The 21,080-nt window shown below is 37.8% G+C and overlaps 1 protein-coding gene across 3 annotated transcripts in view; it reads right to left on the bottom strand.

The window, feature by feature from the left end:
• The window catches only part of csmd2 (CUB and Sushi multiple domains 2), a 364,389-nt gene that overhangs the window by 230,519 nt on the left and 112,790 nt on the right, over positions 1–21,080 (bottom strand). For all 3 annotated transcript variants that reach the window (XM_083523463.1, XM_083523464.1, XM_083523465.1), the window contains exons 4-5: positions 15,403–15,597; positions 4,991–5,198 (exon numbers count right to left, since the gene is read on the bottom strand). In XM_083523463.1, coding sequence (XP_083379589.1) covers positions 4,991–5,198; positions 15,403–15,597 — 403 coding nt within the window. The remainder of the gene's footprint in view (positions 1–4,990; positions 5,199–15,402; positions 15,598–21,080) is intronic.

Below are 21,080 nucleotides of genomic sequence, written 5' to 3'. Positions count from 1 at the left end.
CATAGGCTAATTGCCCATTTGAGCAGTGAGCTTTGGCTTTTATGAATGTATGTATGTATGTATGTATGTATGTATGTATGTAAATGTATATTATATTTTATTTAATTTATATTATATTTTCCCCTCTTGCGCACCCCTCGAATGTTGACTTACCCTGTCATGACCTTACCTCTCTAGCCTTCTCAGTCTGCTTTCTCTCATCTCGCAGCTATTGTGTGCCTAATTAAAGGTCCTGCTGTGACCCCATGTGTGGTGAAAGGGAGAAGACAAGAGAGCTGAGAGAAAGGATGTAAGGATGTAAGGATGTAATGTCCTCCTGGTATCCACCAGAAATTGAAAAAGAAAGACATTCCCAGAAATTAGGATGCACATTTCCTCTTTGTTTCTATATGAACACAACATTTACTTAATTTAAACAAGTAAACCTTTGTGGATTTTTCAATTCTATATGAATAATGCCTTAATTTCTTTTATAGCTTACTGTATTTAAGGCATGCCAATATCACAGATTTATTATTCATGACCATACTTAGAAGTTCAGCTTTTATAACTAAAGATAGTCCCTAAATTACGATGGTTTAACTTAAGATTTTTCTATCTTACAATGACGATAGCGATACATCAAAATTGTAACAATATTGTCATTTTTGCGTAGCAGCGTATATGCTCATCTCAGGATATGTGCATTTCCCGCCTTGTGAGATGCCTTTATCTTTCTAACGATTGACAGAGTTCAGTTGTCTCGGTGTTAGAACTTGTGTTTTTGTTCCCCTGAGTTTTTGTTGTTTCGAAGTCCAATTTTAGCTCTTGTCTCTCTCCTTTTCATCCGTATCGTTGGACACTGAAACAGAGCGTATCCGGCTCCATCCTCCACTCGCGAACCGGCTCTTAACCACGCTTACTGCCACATACATACAGTATATACTGTAAAGTTTGAACATTATGGAACTGAAAATTGCTCTGTTTTGCCAAACTATGTAATATAAATGTGTTAAATTATTAACAAATTACAGTATACTATCCCATACTGATCACGATATATTTGGAATGAAGAGAAAAAACTTTAATCTGAGTCAAACCCAAAGAGTACTTGAGAAAGTGGAACTATAACCTATTTTGAGTTTGTAGTTATCTATTGTAACGTGCAGCTGCTCAGAAGCTGAGTATGCTTTCGGGAAAAAAGTGGCAGAAGTGCACATAACAGTTTAAAGCCATTTCTAAAAAAATACAGAATTCAGTGTTTGAAATGGAGGCATATCTGCCAGTAAAGATATTTCATGTTCAGGCAAGTAGTAGCTCAGACTCTCACACTATCATGTACAGAGAGGTTTGATCTCTGGTCGGCCAAACGTACAAATCATTGGGAAAAGACTACATTTTCCTAGTTGGCAGGGCCGATATTCTGTCCTTTCTGAGTCTCTCTGCTCATCATACAACTTCCCACTGAAACAACCTTGCAATCTGAACTCATTTACTAATCAGCCACTCTTTTCCTGACATCGTTGCCTCAATCACTCACAGTGCTGATGTGCACATCTGGGTATCTCTCTTGTGTTTTAAATTCAGTCTTAGGTTTCAGAATTTCTACTGTATTGGTGCATCCGTTAGAGTTTTGCATAGCTTTCAGTTTAGCTCAGTATAACACACAGAAATCTCAACCAGCAAAGATTTATAAAACAAGCTCAACAAGTTGAATATTTAAAGCTACGATTAATGTAACACACAGGCAATAATGCAGTCTTTCCCACAGATCCGAAATACAATGCCTAAGTATTCTCCCTGCCTATTCAAAATTTCGAGTCATACATTCATCCAAGTCATCTACTTGCATTTAGTCTTCTGGGATATATCTAGAACAGCTATGTACACTAGGACCCTGATATTCTTGCCTATTCTTTTCATGAAAAAAAAAAAAAAAAGCCCAATCTCTGGCAGATCGGTTGGGGATCATTTTGTATATTAGACTGGGCTTTGAATTGCCACTATAATGCTTTGGCAGTAACCATAAGTAACCTTATTGTGTGATTAGAAAGTGAACCTCGACACTAATCTCAAGTGTCTTGTGAACTGAATCTAGATTTCCTCTTGGATTTACATGTATTTTGCTTCATACATTTTGCACTTTCCTGTTCCATCTGATTTAACAAAATAATCTGATGATGCCAAAACCAAAGACAACAATTGTCTTCAAGCCAAAAAACTCTTTTCAGCATGTTTACTGAGAACGTCATGATTTATTGTTTTTAAATCATGACTTTCTTCTTCCCACTTCATAAAGCCCAGGTTTGTGGATTGTCTGCACTATGGTTGTCCTGGTATCCTATAGCTGTAAACAGCTTCGCTCTTCTGAACTACGGGATCCCTTCAGCTTCAGAGAGCTCTTTGAAATCTTGATTGCTTCTCTGAATAATGCCCTCCTTACCCAGTCTGTGACATTTGTTGGATGGCCTCCTCTAGGCAAAGTCACAGTTGCGCCATATTCTTTTCATTTTTTAATCGTGATGCTCTGTTGGATGCTCAAAAATAATGCTTAAACTCATCCAGAACTTTGACACAGAATACATATGTCATTTACTGTATAATTTGTGGCATGTGAGTGTTCTGTTTAATACCAGAATTGTATGGGTATTGACTTGCTATTACAAACAATAAAGATAATGACCATCGGATTGATGTCAGTTGTCTTTATCTCCTGTCTACACTGGGGATTGTTATCTCACTGTCATACTGTCAGTCAATTCTTGGATTCATCTTCAGTAAAAACAATATCCTTATCATGATGGATTTGGAATCTGAGCTAGTACTGGCAGGCGCAAAGCAGAAATACATACACACATTCATAGTTTTCTCCGAATGTGTTGCCAAATGTCCAAATGCCATGGTTTTTTTTGTTTTTTAGTGTGTGTGGCAGGGAATCTGAAATCCTGAAGGAAATCCCCACCACAGCGACAGCTAAAACTCTAGATATACAGCCAACATATTTGACCAGGGACCCCAGAGCTGTGAGTTGGCAACGGTACCCACACCAAAATAAACAACAGATTAACATCCAAATGAAGCAATAAATCGATTGGGGTGACTTTTACTGCATGTACTCAATGAAGGCATTTATGTGACTTATATTCTTATATATGTCTGTGTTTAGTCATGATGATCCAGCTTCATTGGAACTCAACAAACTGACAGTTTTCAGTACAATGCCTGAGCACATGGCTTACACAAATTGCTTCAAGCTTCAATCAAAAAAAGAAAAATCTAATTTAATCATGCCCTATATGTTAGAATAGGCTTACTACGTTTGTTCTAGCACAATGGCTTTGTCACATGTGGGTGCACAATGGAATCATGTAGCTCCTCCATCTATGACATAGTCAAAAATGTAATTTCACATATAAACCTTTGTCGACATGGAAAATCATGGCTTTCACACAAGAGTAAAAACGCTGATGGAAAAAAAGAATGCAAAGTTATCAGTTTTCAGGTCTGGATAAAAAGGAAATAGGGCAGCTTGAGGCAGCTGAAGGAGTCCAACATGACAACCTGAAACCGAGATTTGAATAAGCTAACCCTAACCCTGACTTATTATTTCTGTAAGTGAGACAGAAGATAAGAATGACAATTTACTCAGGGGGTAATCTGTATACCTTGGCGTACCTCTCATGTGTCACCAAGTTAGGAAATATTGTAATTAGCACACATAAAACAGTGCTGCAGTATTCTCTAATCTGACCCGTCAGAAGGGTTTCTACAACAGCAGCTCTGATGAGAGAGCTAGATGCAAGGCCTATGTTAATTTAGGGTTTATTTAATTAATATGGATAAAAAAAAAAGAACCTTGTGAAATTTTTGATATGGTGACATTTGTGGTGAAAAGCAGTCTCTACTATTAATGCTTTACAGCAGTTAGGTGGTAGTTTAAAAGGCAATAGACTGTTTACACACTTCTATTTATATTCAGCCAAATGTTTACATGTACAGTATTTATGTTTTATTTCTATATGGTTGTTTGCTGTAGCACCTTGGTCCTGGGGAAATGTTGATTTTACTGTGTACTGCACTGTATATGGTTGAAATGACAATATAGCCTATGGAGTTGACTTGACTTGAATTGACTTGACTTTAAATCTAAAGGTCAAGGGTTCAAATTTTCTGCCACACCAAACTGTCCCTTCTGGGCCCACGAGCAAGGGCCTTAACCCCATAGCTGCTCAGTTGTATAAATGAGAGTAATACAGTATAAGTCGCTCTGGATAAGGGCTTCTGTCGAACGCTTTTAAATATATAGTATTTACAGATCGAAGTACAGCTGTAACTTCCCAACATAGAGAAGCTGCACGTTTCTTTGTTTGTCTAAAGTGTAAGGAAGAATAAAGAGAGGCTGGGAAAAAAAATTATTGTTTATCACTGCTATAGTGTAAGTGATAGCATCATACTTTAATAACTATGAAAAATAGTGAATGCTGACAAATCTCTATGATATAAGGAGATTAGAAATTCTGGGATGTGATGATATAAGAAAATAATGAACTTTGCTTCGTTTTGGGCCTCACAACAGCACCAACAGCACCTTTGATTACTTTGCTATGCTGGTGTGCACCATCGTGTTTTATTACCTGCATTGCAAAAAGTAAATAAGCTAAAAAAAAACAACAACAAGCAAATAAATCTCAACCCAAAAACTAAAAATCGAATAGAAACCCTAACACAAAATTCTCTTCTTACAAAGAATATAACAGAGAGTTTTGTTTTGCTTGGAACAACAAGTCTGCATTTAAGATCTAATACCTATTCCGTGTCATATCTAAGTTAATTTACGACCACATCTGCAGTGGAGACGTACCGTAAAGCTTATATGACATTGTGCGAAGAGAACCACTTATTCATAAGAAAGCATTTTGTCTATGGTAGTTCTTATTACACACCTCATGCATATCTACTTTAGAAGTGCTCAATGTAGGGGTGTATAGAGTAGATGGATGAATGCACTCACCACTGTGCAGAGCCATCTGTACCACTGACTTCCAGGACATCGTAGTCTTCTTCGAGCTGGAAGTCGGTGAAAACGAGTGCGATGGTGTCACCCGGCTCAGCCAGCACTGTCCATGTGCAGTCAGCATTATTGTTATACTCCTGTGGGTAGTTTGGACTTGTGATGATGCCGCTCTGACCTCGAAGTGTTCCCCCACAGCCGTCGTCTGCTGCAAAACCATGCACACACACACACACACACACAATATGAAAGTGATTAATTCCATAACAATCTGCCTGATTAGCTATGTACTTGCATTGTGGATTAAATAAGATGGATTAGAATACAGAACGATAGCACTTTGTTGCTAGCAGGAGGGTTGATGTAACCCACTGAAACGTGGCTAATTAACTGAGATGAATTCAGATTTTGGTTAATTTGCGCTTGTAATTTGGCATCTTCTTCAATATTGCTTTTAGCAGACAGTCACCCCAACTGCTACGTATGCCTAAGGACTGCTATGGAAATCAAGCCCCTCTGGCACGTCATGATTTCTTTAATAAGAGATACCTCTCCATCTCGTGTTTTCTTTTTGTCTCTCTATCTTCAGTTTTTGTCTGTCTGGAAGCCAGCCATTGAGCTCAGGATAATGAAACTATTTTTGTGAGAAAAGGCAGCGTGAGAGCAGGTAGTGTAAATCTCCCTGCCTTTCTCTCATCATTTCACCCCATTCCCTCCTGTTGCCCCCCCCCCCCCCCCCCCCACATTCATTCTTGGGAAAAAAATCAAAAAGGGATAAAAACTTTTTGACATTAAGAAAACAGGCTAAGCATCTGACCTCCTTTTTCAGTACCAAAAATCCTTTATTCACCTAAAAAACCTGCACGTCTCTCCATCCTCACATGTGATAGTAGGTAAGTAGGTGTCCAGCTAGCAGACCTGAGACAATTGGTATGGGAATTGTTTGTATTGAAATAGAGAGAGAGAGAGGGGGGGGGGGGGGGGGGGGGGGGGGAACAGAGCAAGAGTAGAGACGACTGATTTGAAGAAGAACATGCATTATGAGGCTTTGAATACTGAATAAACACTAAATAAAAACACTACACAGGAAAAAATCTAGCTATACATAATAATGAAAAAAAAAAAGCTAGCTAAATAATCTTCTTCTTCTTCTTCTTTCGGCTGCTCCCATTAGGGGTCGCCACAGCGGATCATCCGTCTCCATACCACCCTGTCCTCTATATCTGCCTCTTTTACACCAACTACCTGCATGTCTTCCCTCACCACATCCATGAACCTCCTCCTTGGCCTTCCTCTTTTCCTCCTACCTGGTGGCTCCATCTTCAGCATTTTTCTACCAATATAATTCATGTCCCTTCTCTGCACATGTCCAAACCATCTCAATCTCTCCTCCCTCACCTTGTCACCAAAACATCCTACATGTGCTGTCCCTCTAATAAACTCATTTCTAATCTTGTCCATCCTCGTCACTCCCAACGAAAACCTCAACATCTTCAGCTCTGCTACCTCCAGCTCCACCTCCTGTTTTTTACTCAATGCCACTGTCTCTAATCCATACAACATTGCAGGTCTCACCACAGTCCTATAAACTTTCCCTTTCATTCTTGCAGATACTCTTCTATCACAAATCACTCCTGTCACTCTTCTCCACCCACTCCACCCTGCCTGCACTCTTTTCTTTACTTCCCTAACACACTCTCCATTACTTTGCACTGTTGACCCCAGGTACCTGAACTCCTCCACCTTCTCCACCTCTTCTCCCTGCAACCGCATCACTCCACTGCCCTCCCTCTCATTCACACACATGTACTCTGTCTTACTCCTACTGACTTTCATTCCCCTTCTCTCCAGCGCATATCTCCACCTCTCCAGGCTCTTCTCAACCTGCTCTCTACTCTCACCACAAATAACAATATCATCTGCAAACATCATAGTCCAGGGAGACTCCTGTCTGACCTCGTCCGTCAACCTGTCCATCACCACTGCAAACAGGAAAGGGCTCAGGGCCGATCCTTGATGCAGTTCAACCTTCACCCTGAACCAGTCTGTCGTACCTACTGCACACTTTACTGCCGTCACACTGTCCTCATACATGTCCTGCACCAAACTAGCTATATAATGTGTAAATGTAAAAAAAAAAAAAAAAGCTAGCTAAATAATATATATATAAAAAAAACTAGCTATATAATGTGTAAATGTAAAAAAAAAAAAAAAAAAAAAAGCTAGCTAAATAATGTTAAAATGTTAGCTAAATAGTTAGTTAGTTAATTTATAGAGCATTTTATTCAAGACATAATGCTGAATATTATTTTCTTCTCTATTACCATTTACCTTAAATATTTCCCAAAAACTTTAAAAATATTTTACCTCAAACTTGGTTTCTTTTGAATAAAAATATATAAATGAATAAACAAGAAAAATAAAAAACACACTCAAACACACATCTCATATATTTGTTCATAGCTCAACTTTGACTCGATAAAATGAACTCAATGCATATTAATTATTTAAAGTGTATACTAATTATACTTTGGTTGCCTGAATTGGGAGAAGTTTCTAGAGAGGGCAGGTGTACAACATCGTGAGATTTTCACTATACACCCTTTTTGGAAAATAAACAGTTATAGAGAAATCGTGCAAAAGTGAAAATGTACATTTAAGTATCCTGGAATATCTATCATGATGAAATTAGGAAAACAAAAAACAAACATGGTGAAAACATTAATCACCACACAGCCAGTAACCAGGGCTCAGAATCAATTTCACTCTACCCACTTTACCACCTTGTTCATGAAAGTGTTTATATGTTTACCAATTAAAGAAATTCAGATCAAATCATTAGACGTATAAGCAGGCTTATGAAGGATGTTAACATTCTCATCATCCTGATGATCATCCTAACATTCTCAAGCCCACTGACCTGAAAACAAATAACACTGCATTTATAGTATACATGAAATCGTTGATGCATGTCCACAGAGTGGGCACTAATTTGCATTCCCACGATCCCCTGCTTATTACTGCAATGTTTAAGGCCAGTGTCTGTGCTTTATTACATTTAGAGGTTATCATTAGATTATTGTCATGTGTGCTAGTTTGCGATACAGGTATTTTGTGTATATGCTTGTTTTGGATATAGTGTTCAATGTATAGCGGAATCTTGGTGGGACTGGATACTAGTTTTATAGTTTTCCTCCCTCGAACCACCACTGTACATGTAAGTTACAGCAATAACAGAGCAAGTACATTGCATGATGCATGCAGCTATTTAAATCAAAACCATTCAGTTAATTTTTTAAACCTGTTTTCTACTTAATCAGCACTTTTGCAGGTGTATGCAGGCTATACACCAATTCTTCCCTAATGATTAATATATAAATATACCCTGATGCATCCATAAGACTAATGTGTAAAGCTGAACATTTAATTTAAAGGAAGCATGGTAACGTAGCTATGGGCTGAAGTAGCTTAGTGGTTTAGGCTTTGGGTTAATGATTAGAATGTTGTGGATTCAAGCCCCAGTATCACCAAGCTGCCACTCTTGGGCCCTTGGGCAAGGCCCTCAATCCTGTGTGTTCTGGCTGACCCTACGCTCTGACCCCAGTTCCCTAACTTCGCTAGAATATGTGACAGAAGAATTTCACTGTGCTGTAACAAGTAAAAAGAATAGGGATGTTTCAAATGTACCTTAAATTAATACTTTTCAAGTTTGTAATATTCTACTAAACATTACCATGGACAAATATGGATGCTTTATGCAAATGTATGTTTATTATTAGTGAAGCTGAACATGAAGCATGAAAATAAAATATTCTTGTAGAGGTTTAATTTTTTTTTTGTAATTTTGGTATTTTAAATTGCGTAACTCATGAGGACATTAAACTGAACTTTTCCACATGGTTTTTACAAGGATGGTTTTAATTGCCCGGTCAGGGAACCAACCCCAGCCACTCTCAGTGCCGGTCCCAGGCCCAGATAAATAGGGATTGCTGCGTTAGGAAGGGCATCCAGCGTAAAAACATGTCCCAAATCAAACATGCGGATTATCCGCTGTGGCGACCCCTAATGGGAGAAGCCGAAAGAAAGCTTTTATTCATATTTTTATAATAAAAAATGCTCGAACAGAAATGCCCGCTGCATTAATCATTAATTATTGGCGATAAAATTAATTTGCGTTAAGGTATTCATTTTGACAGCCCTAATAAAGACCCTTTCTTATATATATGTATATTATACCTAAACTATGGTTTCTGCTTGTGTGGAATTTTACACATCCACATTTAGTTTCATTTGTATAACACTTTTAACAACAGACATACAAAAATCTCTACATTTTACATTTTTCTGCCTCATAATGTGTGTATGTTTAATCTGCTACATATATACACCGATCAGGCATAATATTATAACCTTATAACATTATGAACGGTGAGGTGAATAACACTGATTATCTCTTCATAATGGCACCTGTTAGCGAGTGGGATTTATTAGGTAGCAACTGAACATTTTGTCCTCAAAGTTGATGTGTTAGAAGCAGGAAAAATGAGCAAGTGTGAGGATTTAAGCGAGTTTGACGAGAAAAAAATTGTGACGGCTAGACCACTGGGTCCGAGCATCTCCAAAACTGTAGGATGATCCTGGTCTGCAGTGGTCAGTATTTATCAAAAGTGCTTCAAGAAAGGAACAGTGGTGAACTGGCGACAGGGTCATGGGTGGCCGAAGGCTCATCGATGCACATGGGGAGAAAAGGCTGGTCCGTGTGGTCCGATCCAACAGACGAGCTCCAATGCTGGTTGTGATAGAAAGGTTTCAGAATACCCACAGCATAGCCACAGACGAGTCAATATTAGGCAGGTGGTCATAATGTTATGCTTGATCCTTGTGTAATGCTTCTTCAATTTTTATTTTATTAATGCAACCAAATTGTATTTAGTTTGTACTTTATTTGTTTCAGTTCTACTGTATTATATTGGAAATTATGTTCCTCTATTTTTAATGTTATGCTTCAACCTTTTATATGTTTTATTCAATTTTATGTAAGGGGAGCAGTTGTAAAAAACATTTCACTCCATGTCAGACTGTGTATGTAGGTATTCAGAATGCAATATGAATTTGGATATACATGGACGTTCGAGAAATATTAACATTCAAGGTTCGAGAATTGTATAAACCTATTACTTCCCTGTGTTCATGTGGGTTTAAAATTTTTCTGCTGTGCTCATGCCAGTGTCTTTTACTCTCTTTAGACATTCCAGAAATAAACTCCACAGTGACACTGTCCAGGATCGAGCTTTTACAATACATTAGTAAATAAATCAAATATTGATAACAGTGATGTCATAACAAATGACTCAAAAAACAAAGGCAGATTTTCAGGCTAAATCATTTTTACCTCCTCAAATCAAGCACTATGTGTTACACAGGAAAGAAATCTGTATCGAGATCTAAATGGAGTTTTGTATAGAGTGGATGTTACAGTGGGTGAGCTGTCTCTGAGACATGGTACATAGCACATGGTGGGTCGAGATTTGCCTGGTGTGTTTGTGTGTGTGCCAGGCAGGCTGAAGGATTTTAGGGCAGCCATCATGCAGAACCTGCACATACTGCCAGGAAACATCAGTGTGTTCAGACAGAGCCTCACATACTGTAGGAAAAAAACACATACTATACGTCACATCCAGAGTTCGGGATAAAAAACATGTCCATTCTTTTTAAAAGACTCTATTCAAGCAGCATGTCTAAGCAAAGGATCCTGGGAAGAGCGCAGGTTCAGGACCATGTTCATCCTCCCACATATTTCATTTGCCTGATCCCATATTTGTGTCAAGGAAAATGAAAAGTGCATCACTAAGTCATTACAGGGTATGTTATCATGATATAAATAATTAAATGGCCGATCGGAAGCAGGTTGTAAATTAATTACGAGAATCGCACAGTTTTATCCCTTAACTCTGTAATGTACCACTCAACAAAAAGTTCAAAATCCTTCTGCACCAATGCTCCTAATCTCTTCTCTATAAAACCAGCCCCATGAACATAAAGTGCAGATCCAGTCTCTTACAAAAAGAGCGTTGACTCGACTCGCCTCGCCTGCCTCTCTGCAGCGCTTTCCTCTGGCTTTGCAGCTACCATGGCAACGTGGCAAAGAGAGAAAGAGAGAGGTGCAAACCGGCACCCCTAGAACTGACAGCAAGAATCACAGAGAAAGACAAAAAAAGAGAGAAAACAAAAAATAATGTCACCCAATTTACTATTTTTTTTTTCTTTAGAGAAGTGATGTGGTCTGATTTTCGTATGATTATCTTCTTCCCTTCTGTCTCCCCTCTGGAAAGATCACTTTGACCGCTCTGCCATGGTGTGAAGCTGGCAGGCTGCGTTGACATTTAGAATGCAGAATGCTGAACAAGCTCCCGTTGAGACACCGAGATTTGTGATGGAGAACAGCCCAGAATGGAGAAGAAATCTAAATGTACATGCTCACAGGTTTGAAGGATGAATCATCCCAATGTAGGACTGTTAATGGGCAACAGTAAAAAAAAAAAAAAAAAGATGGAATAAAGAAATCCGCCAGTTTTTATAAAGGAACAGCCCCAAAAAACTAAAGAGAGAATGGAAACTTAATTATTTTCTATGATTTTCTTTTTTTTTTCTAAGAAAAATAGTCAGGCCTCCTGCCCCCTTCTGGCCAACAGAATTTACTGACCAGCCTTATTCTAGCAAAAATAAAACATTTACTTCTTGCATATATGTAAGAAACTAGGTAAGGTAATGCTATAGATATTTGTGTAAATACTAATGTACATTTTTTCATTGAAAAATTCTCTTTTAGCATGATTTAATAGCTTCTTGGCAACCAGTTTGTTTCTCCAAACATTTAGTTGAAATACGTCATGTAAAATTTGTTAAAGGTGTTCTTTTGACTTTAAAATCCAGTTCATTCCAGAGCAGTTCAATAGGAATTAGATGTTGTGACTGGGCAGGGCATTCCATGATAGATAACACAAAAGTCGACTGTTTATTGTCTAAAAAGATTTACAGATTGTAGAAGTATGCTTTGGGTCATTGTTTTGTTGCACTGTATGGTAAAGTTCATTCCAAATAGCTGCAGTTCAAAAGAAATTACATGGTGCTGAAGGGTGGAATAAAAGCCATGCTGGTTCGGTATTAATTTCACCCGGAATAAGTTTTCAACCTTCCTTGCTCCAAAACTACCCCAAACCATTAAACCTCCACTTCAGAGTTTAATTGTAGGGGTGAGGCATTCTGCTATCATTATCTCTCCTGTTATCCGTCTCGTGTTTTTGCCTTTTATGTAGTTTGTTTTGCATATGAAAGATGAAAAACTAGATGTTTCCATACTTTTGACTGGCACTGTACTGTATGTGTTAATGCATGCATGTATAGATAGAATTTGAACCTGACTGCCCATTGGATTCAGGTTTTTTTTTTTTAGGTTGTTACAGTAAAAATGTGAAAAGGTTCAAAGAATACTTATATATGCCACTGTAAATACAGTATATATGCACATACAGACTTTCAAACCGAAGCACAAACCTCTAATTAGCCACTGGATAGAATGTTAGTTTGTACACTACTGGCACGTAATTAGTCACGGAAAAATGGCATTTTTATAGCTTTTATCTGTGTGAATGCTTTAATGCACAAATCCAATACAGAACAGCAGGGACAGGAGAGTCAGCAGTTTGAATCAGTTAGAGAAACAATAATAATAATGGCAAAAGCAGAGGGCAAAGGCAACAAAACACAGATGAGCGTGAGATATGAAAGGCGGCGTGGGAGGATGCGTGAACATGACGAAAAAAACAAGAAACGCTCTATAATCTCATTGGCCGCCTGCAGGGTTTGAAGGTTTGTGGGGGGTCCCTTTCTGGCTCTGCGTGTCTGAGCATGTGGGACTGGACGTGGGCTTCCTGACTCCTACAGCCTGGGCACAGATGGCATTGCTTTATTCCAGCCTGTTCAAAGAACACACACAGCCCAGAGACCACCACCTCCAGCAGCCATTGTCACACACGGGATGGGGATATAAGTGGGAAAACTACCAAACTAAAGTCCAAAGATCGGGGGTGAGGAGAGCAACAAAAATGGAACTTTCAGGACAAGGAATTATGATGATAATAACAATGATGATGGTGATCAGTTTAAATTAAGATTTTAATCACAGTACAGTCAAATCCATGTTGTTAATAGGAAGGTTTTTAATAGCTTTTTATAACAAGAGTTCTGACAGGAGTTCTAACTGAAATAACACTATTATTATTTTTCAAAAATCAGTGTGTTATTAATGCAGAGAGCTGTATTTTCTGGATTCTCTTTGACATGAGGAGCAGTTGTTTATAGCTCGTATAATAAAAGTGATAACAAGAGCCGACTGGTCTTTCAGATGTTCTGCAACACTAAAATAAAACTATAAATGGTTTAAAAAATATATACTGAAATTTGTAATCATTGGCAAATTGTTGTCGTATGAGATGGAACATAATGAAAAATACATGCTTTCATTGGAAAATAGTCATTGACAACATATTGTGATGTCAATGATTATCACCCAAAAGTTATGAATTAAACTTACAATTTGTGTATTAGATTATACAAGGTGGTTTTTAAAAGGTTTCGAGACTCGCACCTTCTAAATAGTCCCCTTGCACATCAATACAGCGCTCCCAGCCTTCCTGCCACTTCTGGAATGTGTCCTGGAACTCTTCTTTTCGAAGCGTGTCAAGCACCTTCTGTGATTCACGGTGAATCTCCACAATGGGGTCAAAATGGTGACCTGTATCTTGGCGAGATCTTTGAGCCAGATCAGGTGAGTGGGGTGGGTGTGGAGGTATGATCATTTGGATTGTTCTCAGACGATAGTCATGCACATGTTGCCGAACTGTTTCGCCATTTTTGGAGGTCGAGCTCCTGAACTCTCATCTTCCAGTGATGTTCTTTCGCTCTTAAAGCGCGTGTGCCACTCAAAACACCTCGGACGACTCGTTGCAGCATTATGTCGCCGTATGGAAGACTTAATTCATGTCAGACGTCTCTGTGGCAGATTTGCTCGGTTTCACCCGGGACTTTACTTTGCTATTTTGTTCAACTTGCTGTTCATAATGAAATCGCAGACGTGGTCAGAATAGCGCCAGTTAGCACCATTAGTCTCAAAACCTTTTGATGCCACCTTGTACACTATATCGTTAAAAGTATAAGCAAACCTGGGTATTGAAAATCCTATTCTAAAACCATTGTGTGTTAAAATGGAGCTTGCTGCAAAAATAGCCTCCACTATTCTGGGTAGATTTCCACCAGATTTTAGACTGTGGTTGTGGGGATTTGGCTCTTCAACCATAAGCGCACTACAGATCAGACAGTGATAGAAGTCAGTGCTCCTGTTTATCCCAGCTGTGTTCAGTGAGATTGGGGTCAGGGATCTGTTCAGGCCACTTAAGTTCTTCTACACCAACCTTGGTCTATGCTACAGCATGCAAAGAAAAATTGCTGTTTAAATTTTTGTAGAAACTGTTTGGAGAAGGCTCACATATGGGTGTAATGGTCACATGTTCACATACATCTGTTGTTTAAGTATACATAACATAAATGAGGCACTAGCTTTGAATGCTTGGGCTTCTTAGGGTTTTGACATTCGGAATTGCCTGCAGGAGTGTCGGTGTCCTAAACTAGTAACTTCTTCTATCAAAAAGAAGAGAAACTAAATAAAATGGTTCTTCAAGAGCTTCTAGAAAACTAAAACTAGTTTTTTAGAAAGTAATTCTTTGTGCAATATGAATCTTTACTTAAGCTGCCTTATGTGTTTAGTGCTGATACCCAAGCTGGAGATTGGACTTAAAGAAGTGGCAAACAATTATTTGAAATATAAAAGAAAAGAGTTTAAATACAGTACAGTGTAATGTAAAGATATTGTAAAGTAATGTAAAGTCCAGTGTTAGTATAGTGTGCACTACATTGGCATACATTTACTCAATCACTATCATTAACCACTTCTCATTAGTTCAGCTTCTATTTAAAGGTAATAACTGAGTAGACAGTGAGTGTGTCATGAGTGCATTAGGGCTTAAGATTAGATCATGTAAACAATGATTTATGACATATGTGTGTTCACTGACAAGGTACCAAAATATATATACTGTATGTATGTGGCCTCCAGACAATGATTGACGCATTTAGCGAATAATAAAGTGTCCTAAACTTGCCGAAAGTATATGTTCTGTGTGACAGTGCTGACAAAGCATCCACCCACACCACTCCACCCTGACAAGCGTCAACACAGCAGGTGTTTCTGCTTCCTCTCGACGGAGACAAATAGCTGCACACAGCCTTTTCGCTGATAAACATCACGGTGTCCGTCTGATAAAAAACACACCCTAAACTCTTCTCTCTCTGCTCACCTCGGCAGTAGGGCAGGGGGAAGTCCCAAGCAGCCGTGCCTGAAGACGTGGCCAGACACGAAAGAACAGCGTGGCCTTCCAGTACAAACCCCTGGCTGCAGCTGTAGCGGATCTTATCCCCGATGTTGAACGTGGAACCCTGCTGGAGGCCATTCTGCAGCTGCCCGGGGTTGCCACAAGTGTAGCTAGGAAGAGCTGTGAGAGAAAGACAGAAATGAGATTAATGCACAACTATCAACTGTGGATTCACCTTCCAAAAACAATCAAGATCTTCATTTATGAAGGACACTAACAGAAACTAATGAATAGCACAAGAGGCAAAGCAGGTGTCCGGGTTACAACAGATACACAGAGTGTATTTCAAAAACAAATGCCATCATTTTACTATTGCACCGTTTTCCTCCATGTCTTCTGTACTTGAAGATTTACAGATCTTATTATTCAAACTCATTATTCCTAACACACTTTTTCTTTTCTAAAGCTGAAACATTTGTTTATGTAGCTACATAAATACAGGTGGTACATTCTTTAATCTTTTAAGACTGGTCTTAAGACGTGAGAAAGCAATATCAAATTTTATCATGTTTCATATTATTATAGCATCTTTTTCTTTATTTACCCACTGCGATCATGCTAATCATCCTTATGTCTTCACACAGGAATATTCTATGCTAGAAACAACCCCGATTGGCTTCCTTGCTACCCTGCTTGCTTATGATTAAAGGCTTTGTGTTACTAATCAGAAGGATGGGGTTCAAGACCCTTAACTCTCCATGATCTAGGGGTGCTGTATAATGGCTTTCTAACAAGTTGGGATATCTGAAGGAAAGATTTTTTACTGTGACAAATGAAATTGTTCTTTTTCTTAGCATCCTTGTGAAAAAGATTTTATGCACAAAAGAATGACAGAATACTAGGCTATAGTCAAGTAGCCCAAAGGAAATGAAAATTAATTTTCAAGTAAAAGTGTAAAAATTCCAAATTGAAACAATACACTATTGGTTTTACATTGATAACCACGTTTATGTCAAGTACAGATGTAGCACAGTAAAATATCATTGTATACAGATTTTAATTTCTATCCAATTCCCTACTTCTTTCATTTCCCTCCTTTCGTCCTTTTATATACATATACATGTATAACTCCATTTATATACATATCTACATATCTGATGTTTAAGAGAGCCTTCAGAATTTGAGCAGGATGAGAACAATATGAGAGACGGAAGAGGGCATACAGGTCAGTTATTGATAAAAAAAAAATATATATATATTGTATAAAAGATAACCAATATTTTAACACAGTCTGAAAAGAGATCAAAGGAAGTGGATGGTGTGAATAAAATGTATAGCTATGCAGTCTTACCCTCTGCTCTGTGTTTCCTATTTCATTATTCTTAAGTCCCTTTTGGCTCCCCTAGATGCTTGCTTACAAAGGAGTACAATACAATACAACCAGGGAGGTTCAAACATTTTACATTGTACACGGTGCACTAATTTGTGCCATTTGTTTGTGATAATTGGTGCAGTCTTTTCCCCTTGGAATAAAGATAAACGCTGTGTGTGAACGGGTTTTAAACTGGATAAGGTAATATAATCTGTGCATATGTTATAGTAAGTCAGTACGGAATGTGGTCTTGGAGTTATGCCCTTTGAAATCGACATACATTACGTTTCTTTTAAATAAACTCCTGATCTGTTCTCAAAGTGGAGTCCCGGAGGCACAGTCAGAAGGTCTATGATCAATTTCTTTTTTTTTAAAGTGGTTATTATATTATTATTATTATTATTATTATTATTATTATTATTATTATTATTATTGAGATATTATAGTAATTAGCCAGTTTTACTGGCTACTTGATTCAAATGCATTTAATTTATCATCAATACATCAATAACAGCTAGGGTTATCAATAATGTCATCTTCAACCTTATTAAATATACCGGTGGAATGTCCAGAAATAAAAGCTCTGAAGTTTTAATAGATTATCCAATAATTGGTCAATGAAATCCTTTTCAAAATAATTATTGAACTAATTTAAAATTACAAGCTTCGTACTTTAATTGATTCATAAAATACAATTGAAGTCAGTGCTACTTATTAAACACTTAATCTGGTCTCTGATTATAAAATGTCTCCTGATCTAAACCAAAACTAGCAAAATACTGACTACTGACCGATTTGGTTTTTTCCCTTGTTTTTTTTTTTTTGTTTTTTTTTTTTTTTTTATAGCTTTTGCTATAAACTTTCCCCAGAGGAAGTAAATATAATGTACTTTAAATCTAGTTTAAGCTACAAACATGGCCCTAAGGTCTAAAGGTAGAGTATATGGACATAAGTATTAGGATGCCTGACACATTCAGCCATATATACACTGTAGTTACTTTTCACATGAACAACGAGACATGGTTACACTGGTTTCAGTAGACGATCGTGAGTGGCCTGCTAAAGAGCAAAACTTTGGGATAAATTGGTACACAGCACTCCAGGCCTCCTCACCCTACATCAGTACCAGACATTACTAGCGCCCCTTGTGGCTGATTGAGCACAAATCTCTACAAACACACTACTTAATCTAGTGGAGCATCTTGCCAGAAGTGTGGAGGTTATTATAACAGTAAATTGGGACTGAATGTGGAGTGAGAACAACACACACACACACACACACACACACACACACACACACACACACACACACACACACACACACACACGCACACGCAAATTGCCAGAGGGTATCTGTGGTACAAAATTAAAGCTTCTTTTTCCTCTTTGCCTTTTTAGATAATGTGGAAAGTAATATGATATATTATTATTATTATTATTATTATTATTATTATTATTATTATTATTAATATTAATAATAATAATAATAATAATAATAATAATAATAATAATAATAATAGGACAAAAATAAATGAATGGATATTAATCGTCAATGGAAAGAGAACTTTATATGTGCAACATTCCATGAGCAAGCCCTTTATTTCTTCTTTGATTCTTTTACACTTTCCAATCTTTTCATAGGTTTTAAGATTTACATTTTGTCAGTTAAAACATAAAGATGATATACTCAGTGCGGAGACAAGCATCAGCGTATTTTCACCACAATGCCTCAGGCATGCATTTCATCTGATTAAGATCCAAACCTATTTCCTATTTCACAGTATCCACTGCTGTTACATAAAACCTCCAATAAAATGCTCTTTACACCCTTATTTTGCACCCTGACTGAGTGGAACACGCTGCCTCAAAGACAAGTCTGATAAATGTGGTAGGATAAAACCCCTGTTTGGACCATAGGTACCATAATGATGTGTGTGTGTGCGTGTGTGGGTGGGTGGGTGCGTGTGTGTGTGTGTGTGTGTGTGTGTGTGTGTGTGTGTGTGTGTGTGTGTGTGGAAGTATTGGTATAGGCATGAGAAGGTGGTGGCATGTAGCTCCCTGTGCTCCCATAATGCACACTATATGTAGTCTTCCTATAGAGTAAACCTGTCAGAAAAGATCAAGCCTTGCGAGTGGTGCAAAGAGAGAAGCTAGCGATTTATAGTACTCTGGGAGAAATGTGAAGCTAACTTGTCCAAAAAAGAGGTTTAATCAGTTTACCAGTTACTGGGGTGATTAGTTCTAGGTAATGGATTAATCAGTTAGGGGCTTGATATAGGAGCAGGATGTCTAAATTTGGCAGAAACTGGAAACTGATGACATTGCCGACAACGACTCATTCAATACTAATCAGTGACTGTTGCTGAAACTGTGTGTGGTGGAAACAGTTTTAGGGGGCAAACGAAAGCAGTGAATAGGCAGATAATTGGCTAAAAATCCAATTTTCAAACTGTTCTCTCACATAACAGATGGAGATTAATTAACAGCAGCGGAAATCATCAACACGGAGAGAAAACAGGTGCTCAGGTGGTACGCTGACATTAAAAGAACAGAGAACATAACAGGTAATAACACTGATGTTAGTGCAGCCTTTAAACCTGAACATTTTACAATTTACTTACATATAGCTGAACAAATGTCCCGCTTCAAAAACACTAGCTATGAATTCACAACAGACTCTAGGCGTAAAGAAATTTCACAATAAAATCTCAATTAAACATTTGTAGCTTTTAGTATGAACATGTTAAACTTAAGGTTATCTATAAGCTAGTGCTCTGAAACAATGACAACATTTATATTAGAAAAGTATATGCATTCAATATGTACAGTCTCTTTCTAACACCAAAATGAATCAACTATTTGTTAATCAATGACATCATTCTGAACTTTATTTCTCAACAGGTTTTGTCATATTGTCTTGCTAAAACTACTATTGTTGAGGGAGAGGAATTATATCAGTATGTTTTAATAAATATGTGCACTTTATTCAGTTTTGCAACTGTAATTTTGCTAAGAAATAAAAAGACAAACACATTTACTTTTAAGAAAGTAAAGCTCAGGACTTTGTGACAGACATTATTCCCAATTATCCTTTTTATTGGCTACTTAACAAAAAGGGGAGGAGACATTCAATATGTCCTGTCCTAGCTTCCTTTCTCAGTGTAACTCAAATAGTTTCAAGGCACTTCATGGAAAATTCTGTTTCTACTGTGTTTCATTTAGACATAAATGTTTAATTTGTTTATTGGGTAATAGATTGTCACCAAAAGAGCTGTTGCTCTGAGATTAAAAGAGTAAAAAATAAAAACAATATGAAGGATTCTTAAAAATAATATGGATGAATGTACTTTCCACTTTCTTCCACATACGGTACACAGTGTAAGCTCACAGACATGCATGATCGGCTTGTGTTGGAGAGAGTGTCTACGAGGGGAGGGTGGAGGGTAGAGAGACTATGCCATCCCAGATGTCCATTTTCATTTTCATTAGATCACGTTGCTCTATTGGTGAAACTATAGAAAAAAAGGAGATGTCCTTCTAGATTTTTTTGTGATCCAACAAGCCCAAATTTATAATAATAAATAGACAAAGTTTGTACAGGGAACTGTTCCAAAGTAGGCATTGGTTCTGATTTATTTACTTTCTAACACCTTTATTAAAGAAGAACCCAGCTTGATCTTCAAGACTGTCACAATGGAATTTGGTATTGCACCAAAGTTGCATTTACAGTTGTGTAACAATTGCATTTACACCGTGGCGAAGTCTATTTACACCAAATACACAAAGTACATCCAAGACAATAGCCCAGCACTGCTCTATCGTTTTGGTCCAGTGCTTCTGAGCCTTGTGGAGTCAGATTAACCACTCTGTGTGAGCTAGATAAATAGGAGTGCATGTGCTGGGAATGAACAAGAACGCTTTTTGGTTCATCCCACATTAATGCATCCACCGTAAGTGACATTGTGAAAGCGATCTCAACACACAAACGCATTAGGTCAATAAGCAGTTTCTGCTCTGTTGAGCATCAATCCGATCAATGCATCACACTTGCACAACTACACTGCAATTGCAGGGGAAACACATTACCTAGTGTATTTACACATCCAACAGGTCATGTGCTGCTTTGGGCTTAGGATAAGGACTGAAAAACAAGTCTGAGAAAGTAAAAAGTACTTTGATTAAAACTTTACTCTGCCCTTTATCTGGATTAAGCTGTTTATCATTAGCTATCAAATGTTTAACCAATGAAATGATTGTGTAGTAGTGCTTGGCAGTATGACCAAAAATTTAT

This window comes from Silurus aristotelis (genome assembly GCF_946808225.1).
Source record: "Silurus aristotelis genome assembly, chromosome: 21".
Classification (NCBI taxonomy): domain Eukaryota; kingdom Metazoa; phylum Chordata; class Actinopteri; order Siluriformes; family Siluridae; genus Silurus; species Silurus aristotelis.
Note: the sequence above shows the minus strand (reverse complement) of the source record. Positions and strands in the feature narration are given on the sequence as shown.